The 17,908-nt window shown below is 34.7% G+C and overlaps 1 protein-coding gene across 1 annotated transcript; it reads right to left on the reverse strand.

The window, feature by feature from the left end:
- Positions 1–1,866: 1,866 nt before the first annotated feature.
- LOC132063348 (BRCT domain-containing protein At4g02110-like) lies at positions 1,867–14,995 on the reverse strand. Its single transcript, XM_059455852.1, has 11 exons — positions 14,901–14,995; positions 11,489–11,591; positions 11,272–11,361; positions 7,794–7,898; positions 7,084–7,185; positions 6,870–6,954; positions 6,157–6,226; positions 5,980–6,024; positions 3,007–5,226; positions 2,715–2,931; positions 1,867–2,618 (listed from the first exon to the last, which is right to left on the reverse strand). Coding segments are annotated over exons 1-11 (3,381 nt in total). The 5' UTR covers positions 14,903–14,995; the 3' UTR covers positions 1,867–2,276.
- Positions 14,996–17,908: the final 2,913 nt, after the last annotated feature.

Genomic DNA, 17,908 nt, shown 5'->3' on the forward strand with positions numbered 1-17,908 from the left:
AAATGTTTTCTATTCATATGGGGCCTGCTGATTGAACTCCTTACCCCTCGACCCTGACCTTTCATCTCTACCTTTGAGCGGTCGGGTAAGTTTTTATTTGAATTTTATTTATTTTACTATAGTAATTGTACAAAGAATAAAGTAATTAAAAAAGTTGATAGTAAATGAGAAAGACTAGTAAGTTTCTGAACTTATGTGTTTGTTTCATTTATTACAAGGTCTGCTTAATTATGAAAGAGCGTCCTTTCAGAATTTCAGTATGCATTTCTCACAGTTTTGAATAAAAATTAAATAAATTTACCATGGATCCCAATTCGTCCATGGTTTCTGTTAGTGCTGATGTCAATATTAATAATCCATAGTTGTAATCACAAATTAAAAGTTTGTTAATTGTTGATAGATACAAATTCGTTGATCTAATTATTTGTATTAAAGTGCATCATTCGTCACAGATCACTCGGTTTGCACGGTTCTATACCCTGTTAAGACTAGGTAAAAGAATCAAAATCGGTCGTAACATCCTGGATAATATTGACCAAATTTTTGCGTGGATTGTCCTTTTTTGGGGTGGTCTTTAATTTCTGTCCCTCAAATTGCTGGTTTTTAATTTTTGCCCTTCGCTTCAAAAGGTGGTCGAAAATACCTCGAGATTCTGGATTCAAACCGCCGCTCAGTCAAAAAAAAAAAAATCGCAAGGCAAGGCTTTGCAAAAGTCATTTTTATGCAAGTGACTTTTGCCTTAACGCATAATAAAAAAAAGCACCGTCTCAAGATATGTTCTAGTAACTTCGCCCGAATAGGCATAGGTTTCTAGCCTTGTGAAATTATTATTATTATTATTGACTCTGCTGGGTTTCGAACCCGAACCTTGGGGTATTTTCAGTCACCTTTTTAAGCGAAAGGCAAAAATCAAAGACTAACGAATTGAGGGGGGAAAATTAAAGACCAGTTCGTATGAAGGGTAACCGTGCAAATTGCCTAATATTGACCAGGGGTGTCAAAGATGGCCCGCCCAACCATCCCAAATTTTATGGATTGGGCTCAAGATAATTTCACATTGGGCTGATTTTAGCCCAACCCAACATAACCCATTTTCTCCAACTTAACCCAATTCTAGCAATTTGAGTTTATTGTTTGAGATTTACTATATTTTTTTCTGTGTATTCACTTTTTTCTTGTATCATGTATCTCATATGTTTGGATGTGTATGATATTTGTGAAAACTTTCTTCCATGAAAAATGTTTTCCGCAAAAATATATTCCACGAAAAATGTTTTCCGCAAAAAAATATTCCACCAAAATATTTTTCCCCGAAAATATTTTTCACAAATAATATTTTCCTAGAAATTAGACCGTTCAAAAAAAAAAATTAGGTCAAATTAGGCGGGTCATGACCCAACCCATTTCAGCCTAAATAATTTTTGGGTCAATCTTAGCCCAACCCATTATTTACCTCAGCCCATTTTAACTTGCACAATTTCAATCTAACCCGCCCACTTGACGACCCTGATATTGACTCAAAAGGGCTTTTGGAAGAGGGGGGGAGGTCCACTTGGCAAGTGGGCTTGGTTAGCACATGAAACTCAATGCAACAAATTTAAGGCAAAAAGTTCGTGTGCCAAGTTTTAAAGGGTTGCTATTTGATGCCAATAATATCCTTATGTTGATACACCTTGCCAATTTCTCATTTTAAAATCTATGCTGCAGTTTTATTTTATTAAACTAAGGCTTCGGTTGAGGAACCATTTAACATATTCTAGCCATGTTGACATTGTCAACATGACAGCGTAGTTGATCTTCGGAGAAAATCTTCTGTAAATAATTGTCCAAAATAAACTTTGTGACAAGCTCAAATCGTGACCAGCTGACTCCGGGTTAAGAAAATCTGTACCAAGAAATGTCACCAAGAAACTACTCTACAAAATTAAACAGTCTCCAACACCAACATCCGGCAAGCCATTAATTTTTGAACTAATAGGTAGCTGCTTCTACGGGATAAAATGGTCACTATATCTTAACTATTAAAGCAATCATATGAGGAAAATAACTACTTTGTACATCCAAAACGACCAACTTAAGTTGGCGCTCAGCTGGTACACCTTAATGAAATGGAGTATTTTGCTGGAATTCCTTGGAATACTTTTTCTTCATACTATTCTTGCTATAGACTCCGCAAAACCAGTCTTTCCCCTGTACACACCCAAGGCGAGGGTCGCAGTTATAAAAATATAAATGTCAATGCCACATCCATGGAACCCCCCTTTCACCAACACGTATCAGCATTCCACGTTACTGTTGTTATCTGATGGCACCGTATCTACAACAACCTCTTCCAAGCGATCTGCCAGGTTTTTCAATGACCTTTCTACCCAAGTATGAGTATTGTATTGTATGTAATTGTCACGGGGATAACAGGGTTTGCACACATAAGCCACCAAGTAGTCAGGCAAAATGCAAGGTATCTCGTGCCTTAAGAATTCTTGAACCCACATATCATAACGGGGCATGGTCTCATCGACAACGGCAAAATCGACACCTGAGTTAAGGAAGCGAGTGTAAGGCGGTGAAGTTGCTAATATTGTACCATCTCCGGCCTGGACAGTGCGCTTCAGTGTATCCTGATTCAACAAAGAGCAGCAATATTGAGACATTCTAGAGGAGATATAGGAATTCAATTTACAAGGAATTTAGTGAACAAGTGCAAAATAACTTACCAATGGTGGTACAATGCAGTCTCCATATATGATTATCTTCATTCCATAAAATGCACCATGTCCAGTTCTCTTCCTCAGGAGCCGCCACTTCCTTGGAGCTTCTAAGTCGATTGCTAAATCTTCCGTTAAGCCTTTTCTGTGCCATTCATATTTTTCTTCATCCAAGAATCTTCCAGCTTCGTTACTGGCTGTTAAATAATCAGACTTCAGGATCCACCTGCAAGAATCAATAGACCAATCAGTTTACCTGTAGAATTGACACTACTGTAAATCATGATTATTGTAGCATTACCTTCCAGAGGCTGCAGCAGCAAACAATTTTTCAGTTCTGCGAACTGGATCTGGAACAATAAAATGAGTTGCCTGATATGACCATAGATGAGAATCCCTGCACACTTTTCCTTTCAAACATTCAACGACCTTCTGAAATTCCTTTCTTTGCAGCCGATGTCCACTAAGGATAAACCACTTCGGCTCAGTTTCTGCTTTAGTAACCTGCAATGAGCGAGGATTTGCAACATCAGCCTTTAGAGGTTTTCTTTTATCACATTTTGGAGAAGTTTTGCCAGCTCCATGTTCATTATAACTCGAGCTTTGGCCTCCAGTAAGAGGTCTATTCTCCTTCTCCACAACCATGGAGTTCAATTCATGATCAAGTGCCAGTGCTGTGGGTTCACTTGTTTCAGGTAAACTTTTTCCATTCTCTGTTTCCACATTCTTGTTTTTATCATTTTTGGACTTCTTTCTCTGGGCAAATTTTGCAGAAAATACAGCTCGTTTAGGAGCTAAATTAGTTGTTTTGCTCCTCTTCATCAAATACTTTGGACCTTTGGTTACTTTCTCATCCACATCATTCTGTGCAGAAGTTGATCTATTTGACCTGGTCTTCTTGCCAGAAATAGTCTTTTGACCTTCAGAGTCCTTGTTGTCAGCATCATGCCTCACAGCACAATCTTCCACATCAGTCTGATTCGTGTTCACAACTAGTTTCTCTGCAGATTTAACCCGAGACTGTGGTACTCCACTGGACTCTCCTGTTAAGACATTCAATTCATCATACTCTTCGTCCTCAGGAGTTTCAGCATCATCATTTTTGGATTCAGCTGTTTTCACATCTTTCTTTGCAGAATCCACGTATTTTCTTTTCTCAGTCTCTTTGCTTGATTCTGCACTGCCTGCTGATGGAACCTCAACCTTTGCAAATCTCCGAACCTCTTGGTGATCTCTGTCCTTTCTACCCCAGCTCACAGAGGGTGCAGAATCATTTGCCGGAACAGTCTTGTTAAGAACTGTAGTACCTTTCTGATTTCTTGCGTCCCTTTCACAGAGATTTAGTCCAGAGCCCAGTGTCTTCTTGGAAAGGGATTTTCTCTTTAATGGATTAGACCCTGACCTAGTATCTCCTACAGCATTTTCCAGTTCAGCCAACTGAGTAGACTTCTCAATATCTTCTCTTTCATTGCCTGGAGATGGATTTTTGACAGTTTGCAGTTCATTCCTTGGGCTGTTATGTTCACCAGTAGAATACTCAGTCTCACATGAGTGAAAATTCACAGGGTCAACATTGCAGCTCAAAGCAGTCTTTTTTAACCCCACGATCACACAAGTGCCAGCTCGCAATACATCCTCATCACACTCTAGCTGACTGCCATGTTTTAAGGAATTGGAAATTGAAGAATCACAAGTTTGCAAGGGATCAAGACTTGCACCGTTGCCAAACTGGACATTCTTCAGTAATGACAAATGTCTGCCTAACTCTACACCACGATCTTCCACCAGGTCACCATTTAACATGCTTTCTGGACTATGAATACTTTTTGGAGAGCCATTATATATCATGTCCACACTCCTTTTCTCAGGGAGTTTCTCAGGGAGTATACTACTTTGGCCCTTTTCAAGGCATGACATTTTACTAGTAGGAATTTTTGCAGAACCAACGTCAGTTTCATCCTGCTCTTTCTCTGAGGAGAAGTTCAAGTTATCACAATGTTGGCTCACCGCATTAGTGGAAGGACGTCCTGCACTCTCAATTTGTTCCGAGGCCATGGTGAGACCAATTCTTCTAGGTTTTTTTCGGGAATAACTACTAACACAACTGTTTGGCGGACAAGAGTTAGGAGACTTCTTAGCACTATTAGAAACTGAGGCTGTACTATTTCCATTTTGTGGCATGCTAAGTGGCACATATTCATTTCTACTCACAGTGGTGCCAAGGGTCTCAAGATGCCTCTTATGAGATTCTTCAAAGATTGTAACCAGGTCCCATTTTGACTCCTTGGGAGCACATGATGCCAGCTGCTTATTGTTTTCAAGATCTGACAAACCTGTAGGTGTGTGTATCTCTGAGATGTTTCTAGAGATTTCCTCCTTCAAAAGGAATTGATTGGGACTCTTTGAATGTTGAGGAGTAGTGAAAGAAACTCTCTCTCCACCCATGTTACCGGCAATGTCATCTTGCTCATCTTCAGAATCCTTGGCTTCAGCTTCCATCATCATCTCCAACTCATACCCACTGGAGTCCAAAAAGAAAAAGGCACAAGCATGGCATGTTACAAGTATTCTTATTATTTTAATTGGATATTCAAAATTGAGGCTCACAAACATAAGCACATAGTGTCTGGCATGACCTCTTGTTTTGTCCAATAGATAGGATCGTCAAAAGGCAGTACCTGATCCATTTTCATTTGACAACTCTTTTTCAGCAATTATTACATCATTTTAGGAGCACAATGCTTTCATGTTTAGGTTTGTTGACTCATTTTCCGTTGGCACAAAAAGCTACCACAACTAAGAAAGAAAACAAGCGAAGCAAGAAGCATTAGCATTACAGACCTATACCATTCTAAGACAAATTGATGACTGAAATCTGAGAAAGTGCCTCGAAATTTCTGCATGAGCTCCCTCTAGATTGAGCTTAAGCATATACAATAATTTATATTGTTTGTACTATTGATTACATAAGACAAATTGATGAGTGGCGTCTTATGCCAATTGATCTGATAACCTTAAAAGATTAATCTTTGTGATGATTACTTCAAATAGGAATACTATGACATTTTCGAACAGGATTTCATAATCCACATTGTAAAACTTCATAATTAAATTTTGCAAAAATAAAGTGCAGCTTGTGAACTTCATACAGCGAAACCACCACCAAGGGGACCTTGATATACTGTAAACTAAAACTTCAAAACCCAAAACAAAACAATATGCCCTCTGACAGATAAAACGAGCCAATTCACATTCAGGGAGGAAAATGTCTCACCTTTTATCATAGCCAGCCTCCGGAAGAATTTCCCAAGCCATTAAACTGCAGAATAAAACAAATATAAAAGGAAGCATCTTTAGCAACTTGAAAGTAGAAATGTTTCTAACAAGGAAAAATCACCAAAGGGGTATGGTACACAGGCACATGTAACTTCTACAAAAAGTTCTGCCTTACCAATCTTCTAACCACCGGTGATTCACTAGCTTTATCTTCTTCAGTTTCTTGGCAAGCTCATATTTCTCTCCTATCAAATAATATAGGCTTGTTTTGAAGTGTAAAAATATAGTAAACAAAACAGCAAATACAGTAAAAAGAGAAAAATCAGATTGAATTTGAAGTATCTTTCTTCCATCTCCTAATTTGGTGGAAGAAGCAAATTAAAAGGCATAATCAGTCTCATAAGAGTGAATAGCCATAACTTAAGGTAATCCACCACTTGCCAAAGACAGCTGTATTAGCAAGCGTCATCACTTTAAGCCTCAAAGCCTGAAATTTCCCATTGTAAACCATACATATATAAGAAAGAACTCAGAGTGAAGCTTATCAAGCACTTTCAGTTTATCATGCCAATTTAATCTATGCAGGTGATATCATTAAAGATGCTATGCTAATTGGATCTTTCACTTTGCTGTGAACCACCCATGTCCAACACATACCAACATCCAACATAATTTACAACTTCCAAATCAGCACTGCAGTTTACATATTTAGATGTTAATTCGAGCACTAAAATGAGGCTAAGGGGGTTGCTCCTTAAAAAGAGAGCTTTGCCAACCTGAAGCTCCCTTAAATCCAACTAGGATAAGATGCACCAAAGAAAGCAAGATAAGAAATAAAGGCTCAAGGTATTATAGCCAGCAAAACTGCAACAGAAATAATTGATTTACCCTCGAATTTGTAGCAAATAAGATGAGTGACTTTGTTTGCAATCAATGGCTTCGAAAAATTTGCACCCATCAGCCCAACCATTGTCTAGAAGAAGAAGAAGAAGGAACCGAATAGCAATGTCACATGACATGAAATTGAGAAGCAACTCTTTAAATTCTTTGCGAAGAAATATATAATGGTCTTAAAAAAACAACAGAGTTGGAATCTACTAACCATTATATCATCTCGGTCTTGCCGCTGATATCCAGTTAAGCACAGAATTAGAGATTTCGCGCCTGGGATTCCATCCAAATCCCTTGAAGGTCTGTACATGATCTGCAAGAAAAGTAGTGAATGTACTGAGTTGTGATATCAAACAGTATTTGGGGATTTGGGGTGAGGGTGGAGGTAAACTGTCTAATTTTAAAGGGAAGGACTACAAATGTCCAGCAGAATCATGGAGCAAGGACTCAAAATATTCCAGCAGACAGAATTTTGAGCTCATACAAACCAACGAAGACATCCATGTAGAACTTAAAAGGAGCAAGACACGGGCCAACGGATACACTCACGGCCCCATCAAAAGGTCAAAGTAGTTAGTTACATAGCTATTTAGGACAAATTTTGTACAGATCTTCCATGCAAAATATTTTCAACTCTCTTTGTCCTGAAAGATAAAAAAGCAAATACGGGCTCCTGAACTTACTTTCATAATTGATCAAAGACCAAGTGAGGCACCATACTAGCATTCATAAGAGGTAAACAAGAAATTCTCAGGGAAATGTGCATATCAAGCCTATCAAAAAATTGCTATTTCTCTGTTGAATAATTGAAGCCTTGCAGTCATTATCATTAAACATTCAGGTATTAGCATACATCCAACTTATTTCCAATTCATAAACAAACCATATGTATTACATAAGGACATTCCTCAATGAACTCACAGAGAGGTGATCGACAGGCATTCCCAGATCAAAACTGTGCTCGACCCACAAGCCTGTGACTACAACCTTTCCGTCCCGTCGGGCAGCAACACATATAGGATCATCCTAAACATGAAAAAACAGTGCCCAGTTTGATTAATAACAGTAAGATATCTAAGTAAGAAAATAAAACCCGGGATGAGTTGATCAATTAAGAGGAAACTTATAAACACATTAACTTAGGGGTCTTTTGGTTCGAAGACAAGTTATACAGGGATTATAATGCAGGAATTAGGAATTAGTTATACAGGGATGTGAAAAATTAAAGTTAATTTTTTGAAAGAATAAATATCATAGATATTTAGAAGAGTTTCTAAAAGTTATAATGTAATATCTTTGATATATATTGTATCAGAAATGTCTAGAAATTCTAGACACTTAGATATTTATAGTTGACGATAGAATTATCTAGATCCTTTTGTATCTAGAATAATATCAAGATATTCTATAAGTAGTACAGGAGATAAAGATGATTAGATTTTTCTAACGGATGTATTAGAAGTATTTCTAGAACCATCCCTACACAAGTATAAATTCAAGGTGGCCTTAGTCATTTGTAACCAACCCCAATTGTAAGCTAATACTACCAATACAAGCCAATTCAAGTAAACTTTTCCTTTCCATAGCTTCCTCTTCTTTAGTCAATCTTTCTTAGTTAACGATGAGGGTGTGGTCTTCCGATTTACCTTTCTTCGGACACTATATTTCACACACCCGTGCCAACAGTTGGCTTCGGATTTTATTTCAAGAGAAAGTAGTAGATTCAACTGTTTCTAAATGAATTTGACAGTATTAATGGACCGGATTAAAAAAAATTGTTGAATCAACCAATTACTTTGAAGGAAAAAGACAAATTGATTAGAGTCATACCTGCTCGGGAGCAGGATTTGTGGGATGTTGTTAATGGTAGTTATACAAGTCCTCCTATTGACGGACCGGAAAATATGAAAGACATACAAGATTCAAGAAATTAACGCGAAGGCGGAGTTCATCCCAAGAGGTCCATCTCTCACAACTTGTTTGATCATATTATTCACTCAACGAGCTCAGAAATATAAGGACCCTTGATCATTTGTTCAATAAAAGATGAATTGAGTTTTTCAACAATCATGAGAGAATGAATCGCTAACACCATTCAAGGTAATCTTTCTAATGGCGGGAATATTTTTGGAAGATTAAGAACTTGGCGTCAGAGATCTCATTATTAAACCGACGAGGCTATGGCTTCTCGGGCCGGCTACCTAATTTAAGAATTATCATTCGTTTGGTTCTTTAATTTTTATTCCTTTTGTTACATCAATTCAATTTTTGGCGGGCTCAACAACCATCCTCGAGAGTTTGAGAATTTGTTGTCATCATAATTACTACCAAACAGATATCAGCGTCTCTATCAAAAAGTTAGAAATGCTCTTGTCTTTTACATAACAAGATATATTTTAAAGAAAACAAGACCAACCTAAGAGGACAAACATTCTCAATTTCAAGGGTCCTCGCCCATTACAATATTCTAATAACGGAAAGTACCATTAAATGTTATCGAATGGGGCGAAGAAGACACATAAAAAGATTTGAACCGCTAATCAAGTTAAAAGCTTTAGACGGATCAAATTTTAGAGCTTTTTAAGTTAAAAATTTGCTTTTGTACCGAGGGATTAGTAGACGCTAAAATAAAAAACTTCTCTCAATCTTCGAAAGATGTCGGACGTAATTCGTGAATATGGCACCATCTCAGAAGACGTTCTAAATTTTTCAACTTCAAGAAAACAAAGTCCAAACATCGCAATATTTCAATGAAATTTCACGGAGAACGAAACTGTCATCAAAGACATTATTTTCGAAGATGTTCAACTGTGACGTGGTAGTAAGAGAAATCAACGGTTAGAAATCCCGAAATTGATAATAAAAGTTTGAAGTTACAAAATGTCAATGATCCCGAGCACGAAGTTAAGATATATACTGACTTTGATCGGATTCGAAGAAAAATTAAGGAAATCAAGGAAAGTCAAGTCTCTCGTCAATCATCTGCCGTATCAAAGTCAATCACTAGCTAGTTATCAAATATCACGGCGGTAGCATAGAGTGAAAAAAACGAAGGTTTTTTACCAAGAGTTTGAGCTCAATTTGATACTCGGAGATGAAAATTCATGATTTTGAAAGCTCATTCGCCAAACAATTTAAAAAAAAAAAAGGGAAACTACAACATATTATGGTGACTTTCAGGTCTAAACATCAAATTCACGGTCGATCGTCACCGAAGTTGTTTCTATATTAACACAATTTTTGTTTTGATATTATTTTTATATTGTAAATTAGCTCTTTCTCAAGAATGTAAATTTCAAAGATGATTCATATATTAGAAAAAAAAGAAAAAAGGGTCATTCAGATTGCCCGACTCAGATAAAAATTTTAATCAAGACGTATCTACGTTGATCTTTGGCCCAATTATCGTGGAATCATTTTTTTTATCATTTTTTTTGTCCGGAAAACATCCGAGATCTTCATAAGGCACGTCCAAAAGCTTTGAATTTAAGTTCTTTTACATTCGTGATATTCCAAAAATTACTTTAAGGTAGGGACATATGGAAAATTAAAGTTAATTTTTTGAAAGAAGAAATATCATAGATATTTAGAAGAGTTTCTAGAAAGTTATAATGTAATATCTTTGATATATCAGATTAGGAAATGTCTAGAAATTCTAGACACTTAGATATTTATAATACGATGTAATTATCTAGATCCTTCGATCTGTATCAATATCAAGATATTCTGTAGCAGTTGGCAGAGATAAAGATGACTAGATTTTTTCTAACGGATGTATCTAGAAGTATTTCTAGAACCATCCCTACACAAGTATAAATAAAGTGGCCTTAGTCATTTGTAACCAACCCCAATTGTAAGCTAATACTACCAATTAAAGGCAATTCAAGTAACCTTTTCCTTTCCATAGCTTCCTCTTCTTTAGTTGAATTTTCTGATCTTAGTTAACGATCTTGGGCTAGCAGAAGGTCTTCTTGATTTACCTTTCTTCTGCTATATTTCTCTACAAGGGATTAGTAATACAGAGATTATTTCTTGTTGAGTGTTTGGTTCTTGCACTAAAATTGGATATACAAGAAATAATCTAAAATATTTATTTATTTTTTAAACTAAAAAGCAATATGAGTTTACAATTATACACTTGGATGCTTGACATTCATTGGCTTCTCGGAAAAAGACATAGTTAGTATTGTCCTTTTGGTGCTTTATCCATGTACTATAAGTTATAAATGGATTAGTTATTCCATGTTGTTGGTCGTATAAAATAATACAACAATTGGTGTATTAAGTTATACATTATTCAAGTTATACCATGATTATTCTCCTTATACATTACCAAATGAAAACAAGAAACAAAAATTGGAAAAAAAAAAAAGAATTGCAGTTATTCAGTTGTTCTTACATAAATAGTTTTATCTACAATGAGGTGTGTGCAATCCGGTCCATATTCGGACACGTCAACTCCACCACCCACCAACAGCTTGAACCGAATCTTCAAAGAAACAGAAAAGTATATTAAAATATGACAGTAACAATGGAAACCTGATTAAAAAAAAAATTACAGCAATAACCAAAATACTTTGAACTGTGAAAAAACAAATTGATTAGCTTAGTAATACCTGCTCCAATTTTAGAAAATTGAATCCGACAAGAACAAAACGAACACCAGTGAAGATTCTGGAGAACATATCTTGCTTGGTTTCTGCCATTGAAGTTCCTATCCTTATTTGTATCAAAAATATATTCACTCAAAATAGAGAATATAAACTTTATGTCCAACTCAAAATTCTGTAATTGAGTTTTCAAAATCATAGAGAAAAGAGATGTTTTCAATTTCATAATTTTGGCTTGAATGGCGGGAGATCAAATTTGGTGGACACATAATATACACGTGTCTTTGGGGCCATCGGCCAAAGCCTCGCGGCTGTGGCGGGGCCGGGGGGCCGGGGGGGTTCATTTGCACTTTTGGCCTCTATTTGGTGGTCTTTAATTTTTATTCCTCATGACGAATAATTTTTTGGCGAATCATAAGTTTTAATTTTCGCATCATAATATCTCACGAGTTATGTCCCGCGCCCTTAAAGAATTTGTGTTCCACTAAGCATAGGTTGGATTTAAAGGATAAAAATTAAGACCAACCTATTTGAAGGACAAACAGTGTAATTTCAAGCCTCGCCCATTACAATTTTTGGGCTACTGAAACCCGTCTCCACAAAGTGGGTAGAATGAAAAAAAAAAAAAACAGTTTGAACCGCTAATCAAGTTATACTAACGTTTTAGAATTAATTAGATTAAATTTTAGCCACTTTTAATACCAAAATTTTACTATTATACCATAACACTAAAATAAAAACTTTTAAATCTTCGTATATGTCCCACGTAACGTGGAATATATGCACTCCAGGAATTGTTCTTGGATTTAGAACATCAGAAGACAAAGTCCAAACACCAAATATTTCAATGAAATTTAAACTTGTAGAAACTAAAACTTCAGTACATTGTTTTAGAGTTCAAAAGACGTATAGTAAGTGAAATTCTTAACTTCTAGAAGTTGAAACTCTTAAGACATTGCCTTGAAGTTACAAAAGATGCAATGAGTGATGCACTTAAAGTGGTAAGATACTAACTACTTTGGTCGGATTCGATTATAAAAATTAAAAAATTGAACCAAACCGACTAACGCCCATCCCTTCCTTAGTTCACTCATGATAGTTATTTTAAAACTCTATCACGGGTAGCATAAGTGAAAAAATCCTTCAATTATTTTTTTATTATATTTAGAGTTTGAGCCTTTGTAAATTGATACTCTATGAAAAATTCATTGAATTTGAACTGTATTCGAAACTCCAAAAAAAAAAAAAAAAAATCAAACTACAACATATTATGGTGGACTTTCATTTGTCTAAACATCAAACTCTAGCACATTTTTTTGAAGTTGTTCTATATTATAATTAGGAGTATTTTTGTTTTGATATTATTTTTATATTAAAAATTAGCTCTTTCTCGATTACATTTCAAATGATGGTTATATATTAGAAATGGGTGAAAAAAGGGTCATTCAGACTAGTTTTTACGACTCAAAACAATTCTATAATCAAGAGTAACATGTGTGATTTGACTATTGCATGATATAATTTTCTTTTATATTTTTTGCACCACCAGAGACGACCAGTCAACAACATCAGTTAATTTCATAAGGTACTGGTCAGCTTTCACTTTGAATTTAAGTTATATTTAATTTTTTTTATATTATTTAACATGCTCAGATAGCTGTACGGACATATTAGGAGAGATACGATTAGGAACGAAGTTGTACGGGATAAGGTGGGAGTGATTTCTGTGGTGGACAAGATGAGAGAAGTTGCCGAGATGGTTCGTACGCGGCAGCAGGGCGTGCGCGATGTTCGCAAAGAGGTGCAGAGGTCGACTATGGTTTTAGTAGGTAGATGTAGGCTTAAGAAGAACTAGGGGGGAGGTGATTAGACATGACATGACTCGTCTTAAGCTTACTAAGGACATGACCATAGATGGGAAGGTATGGAGGTCGATGATTAGGGTGGAAGGGTAGTAGGTAGCCAAGTGTTGTAATACTTTTACGTGGGAGAGGCATGGGCTAGTCCCTTCTTCTCACCTCCTCCTTATTTAGTAGTAGTATTACCTATTACTTCATTTGCTTTGTTTAACTTGCTTTTTTGATGTCGTTATTTTCCTTTTCATCCTGCTTTGATTGGACTTCTTTTTTTTTTTTTTTTTTTGAGGATCTAGTAACTCCGCCTGGTTGGCTACCTCGAACTCTCACCTTGCGTCGCGGTATGTCGAATCCCACATTATAATCCCCTTCCCCTACCCCCTATGTAATAAAAACAATTTTTTTTTAAAAAATTACACTTCTTTTAAGCCGAGGATCTATAGGAAACAGTCTCCTTACCCCACAAAGATAGGAGTAAGATTTGCGTACATCCTACCTTCTCCAGGCCCCACTTACGAAATTACACTGGATTGTTATTGTTATATTATTTAGCATGTAATCAGTAAAATAAAAGCATCGTTGCTTCTTTGAAATAGTAGGAAGACGACTATCAACTTCGGCATTTATCTTTGACCTTTGAAATATACTATTTTGATGAATTGAAAGGACTATCATCTATATGCCAACTTCACATACTTGTGTATGAAGTTAAATTTGATAATTTTAACTTCAAACATACACGTTTGAAGTTTGGGACTGTCAGTCTGAACTTCAGATAACTATAGTTAGAGTCTAGATTTTAATGATGACTAATCAAATATGGTATATGTGCAAGAAGAATAAATATATACAAGGAAAGGAAGTAGCAACTACATATGGAAGGACAAAAACGAAAAACAAGATCGTGAACAAACATGAAAGCAAATATATAAGGCAAGCCGACTTACTACCAGAAGACAGGCAAAATTAATAAAGACTGATGTAATCAAGGAAAGAAGGCTACAAGGCTTTCCCAGGCGTAAATCAAGCAGAGTTACAAAGGTTTTTCAAGCGTAAATCAAGAAAGAAATAATCAGCAGAGGAAGGTAAGGAAAACGACGAGATCAAATGTAAAGATAAATCAACGACAAGAATCAAGGACTCAAAATTAGTAAAAGATATACTCAAAGGAAGATCGACGAAGATGCAATATTGGATTATTGGAAGATCTAAAAAGTTGACGTCATCAAAGAAAATCAACATTAAATAAATCAACAATTAATCAAGCTATAACTTTACTCTTGAAAAAGAATCAATCAAATTTTATTAAGGATCAAATCTCTTGGATTATTTTTCTTTGTTCCAATCAAGACAACACAAAGGATAATTAAGTCTCGCTCAAGGATGAACAATATATACATATTCGTCTTAACCAATCTTGAAGTTCTTTGTTCTACCTTGATAAATCGAATACGCGAACCAATTAAAAGTAAGAAAATAATGAAGAATGATCAGGGAGGATAATTCTATAACTAAAATAGCAATTAAGAATGAATTCACGAAAGAAGAGAAAGAACTCATACATGAAATTTCACACATGAATGAACAAAGGGGGTTTCTAAAGCGAGGCGTAGAACAAATCCGTAGAACACTCAGCACAAGAGTAAAACCCTTAAATCATTCAAAAGTGTTTTACTATTTATAGCAGCACTAGTCTGATCACATAAATGTCCTAATGGGCCTTAGGGCCATTTGTAAAACTAGCCATTCTTTGAAACTTGATCCTTGATTTCTTGAGGCACTTCAAGGTCCTGAGCTTGTCATGTACCTGAGCCATGTTGTGTAGCGAGAATCAAATGTTATCAACTCTTTATAAGAATTGTAATTCTAGTCGATTTACTGTGTATGCAAAAGAGGGAAGTGAGAAAAATATTGTTTGTTAAGGCATTGTATCAAGTGCTACAAGATGAAATTGCTAATGTATACGTAAGAAATACATTCCCAAGACTGTACACAAGAACACGTTCAAAGAGCTTACAGAGAAATCTTTTACAATCCAAGGGGACCGGATTAGGATTCATATTGAATCAATTAATATAAAAATTCTAAATGTCAATTGTATATTACTCCCTCCGTTTCAAAATTTGAATCAATTAGTATAAAAATTCTAAATATCAATTGTATATTACACCATCCGTTCCAAAATAAGTGTCACCTTAAAAAAAAGTAAAAAAAATTATTCCAAAATAACTGTTACCTTAGGAATGAAGATAAAAATTGGAAAGTGTTTCCAACAATGTCCTTAACATTAAAGAAGTAGTCCTCTTTAATATTGCTCTTCTCAAAAACCATAATAGAGATAGTTTAGTAAACTCTTAGTAAACTCTACATGTATTTATTAATTTTTTAATAGGCATAATTTTTGCTAAGATGGTATTTATTTTGAGACGGGGGACAACTACATACTTAAATAGTCGACTGAAATACGGAAAAAGTTGAGTACTACTTACTAGTACAATTCAACTCACCCCGTCCCACCCTACTGCACTTTCAACTACAACTTCAAATATAGGCATATGCTTGATGTTTGCGTAAGTTAATTTCGAAGTGGATAGATTTTGCAAAATGTTTACGAAATGCGGCTATGCCTTAAACAAGAGTCCTAAAATTGGCTATTTCTGCTCTTATTTTTTGCGCGGATTGACCTTCAAAGGCGTTGGTCTTTAATTTTTTCCCCTCAAATTGTTGGTTGTTGGTCTTTAAGTTTTTCCCCTCAAATTGTTGGTTGTTGGTCTTTAAGTTTTGCCCTTTGCTTAAGAAAGTGGCCGAAAATACCCCGAGGTTCTAGGTTTGAACTCCCGCTCAGTAAAAAAAAATAAGTTCGCAAGGCAAGGCTTCGCAAAAATTCTCCCTTATAAGGCAGAATTTGCCTTAAGGCAAAAATTTTCGCAAGGCAATCTTTTTTTTTTTTTTTTTTTTTTTTTACTCTGTTGGGATTCTACAGAAGTTAGGCCTTCTTTTGCCCGAATAGGCCTAATTTGCTACGAAATTCTGCCTTGCAATTTTTTCTTGGGCAAAATGACATAGGCTACCTACTTAAAAATCTTTATTATAAAATATAACGATATTTTTCCTTATTTACAAAATATAACGGATCTTCATTTTTCAAATTAATTTATTTTTTTTAAAAATCATTTTTTATTTTTAAAAAAATTCAATCAATTTTCTATGTATAAAAACTGCATGAAACATGTATGAAATGTGTATATCTGTGCGAAATATTTAATATAGTTTTCATACACAAATTTTGAGCAAATGTTTTAAGCCTTGAGCAAGATATATACATTTCATATATTTTTTCATACACAAAATTTTGAGTAATTTTTTTAAGCCTTAAATATTATATGAATGTTTTATACAATGTAGTTGTAGTTGTATTAATTTTCCAGAAACCTAACATAAACGTTATATACAAAAAATGTGAGTGAAATTCTGCCTTGAGCGAGATATACATAATTCATACTGTTTTTATACACAAAATGAGGGAAAGCTTTAAGCCTTGAACCAAATATACACATTTCATATATTTTTCATACACAGAATTCTGAGCGAACTTTTTAAGCTTTGAGCGAGATATACACATTTCATACACAAAATTTTGAGCGATTTTTTTAAGCCTTGAGCAGAAAAACTTAATTATTTTTTTTAAAAAAAAACTTAAGCGAAAATTTCGTATATATTTTGTAAGAAATCTATTGCTATGTTTTATAAATAGAAAAGTTACGTTATATTTCATAAATATTTTTCTTATTACTATATTATATAAGAGCAAATGTGAGGACTTTTGTAGTCCTCACAATAATTTCCCAATTTTTTAAAAACTTTTTAATTAATTACTTTTATGTCTTAATCTTATTTATTTAAGTCAATTTTTTTGGTTTTTGTTTTTAAAGTCTACTTTTCAAAAGCTATCGAACGAAGGACTTTTGTAAAGTCCTCACAATAATTTTCAAATTTTTTTTAAAACTTTTTAATTAATTAATTTTAGGTCCTAATCTTATTTATTTAAGTCAATTTTTTTGTTTTTGTTTTTTTAAAGTCTACTTTTCAAAAGCTATCGAACCTCCTACCTCATATAATTTTAAAAAAATCGATTTGCTCGATATCCGATTCGAGCCCAATTAATCCAATAATTCGCAGCGCCTATTCGGGGGAAGCTTCCTCCAAAGATTTTTTTTCCATATCCATGTTCGAACCCCTAATCAAATTAAGAGAGGGATATACACATTTCATATATTTTTTCACAAGTTAAATTATTATTTGTCTTAAAAGTTCATTAACTATGTATAGATTATTTATTTAGAACTAAATAACTTATAAAATTAGGATACATAAGTTATAATGTCAATTAATTCCAAATTTGATTTGAATTAAATAATTTCATCAAAATGGAAGTTAAAATATTAAAGGATAATGAAAATTTTGCTTTCATATAATACCCACTTGTGGGATTACAAAATGGGTATATGGTTGTTGTTGTTGTTGTTGTAAACTTGTACTAACACAAATTATATTTCTTTAGTTAAAATAT

The sequence above is a fragment of the Lycium ferocissimum genome, chromosome 7, assembly GCF_029784015.1.
Source record: "Lycium ferocissimum isolate CSIRO_LF1 chromosome 7, AGI_CSIRO_Lferr_CH_V1, whole genome shotgun sequence".
In the NCBI taxonomy this organism is placed as follows: domain Eukaryota; kingdom Viridiplantae; phylum Streptophyta; class Magnoliopsida; order Solanales; family Solanaceae; genus Lycium; species Lycium ferocissimum.

What these genes read in the sequence shown, in the direction of transcription:
- LOC132063348 (XM_059455852.1), bottom strand. An exon ending in TGCCTGTCGATCACCTCTCT is followed by an intron (nt 7,186 to 7,793) that starts GTGAGTTCATTG and finishes CTTTTCTTGCAG; the next exon opens with ATCATGTACAGACCTTCAAG. An exon ending in GAGGCTGGCTATGATAAAAG is followed by an intron (nt 5,227 to 5,979) that starts GTGAGACATTTT and finishes TTTGGACTCCAG; the next exon opens with TGGGTATGAGTTGGAGATGA.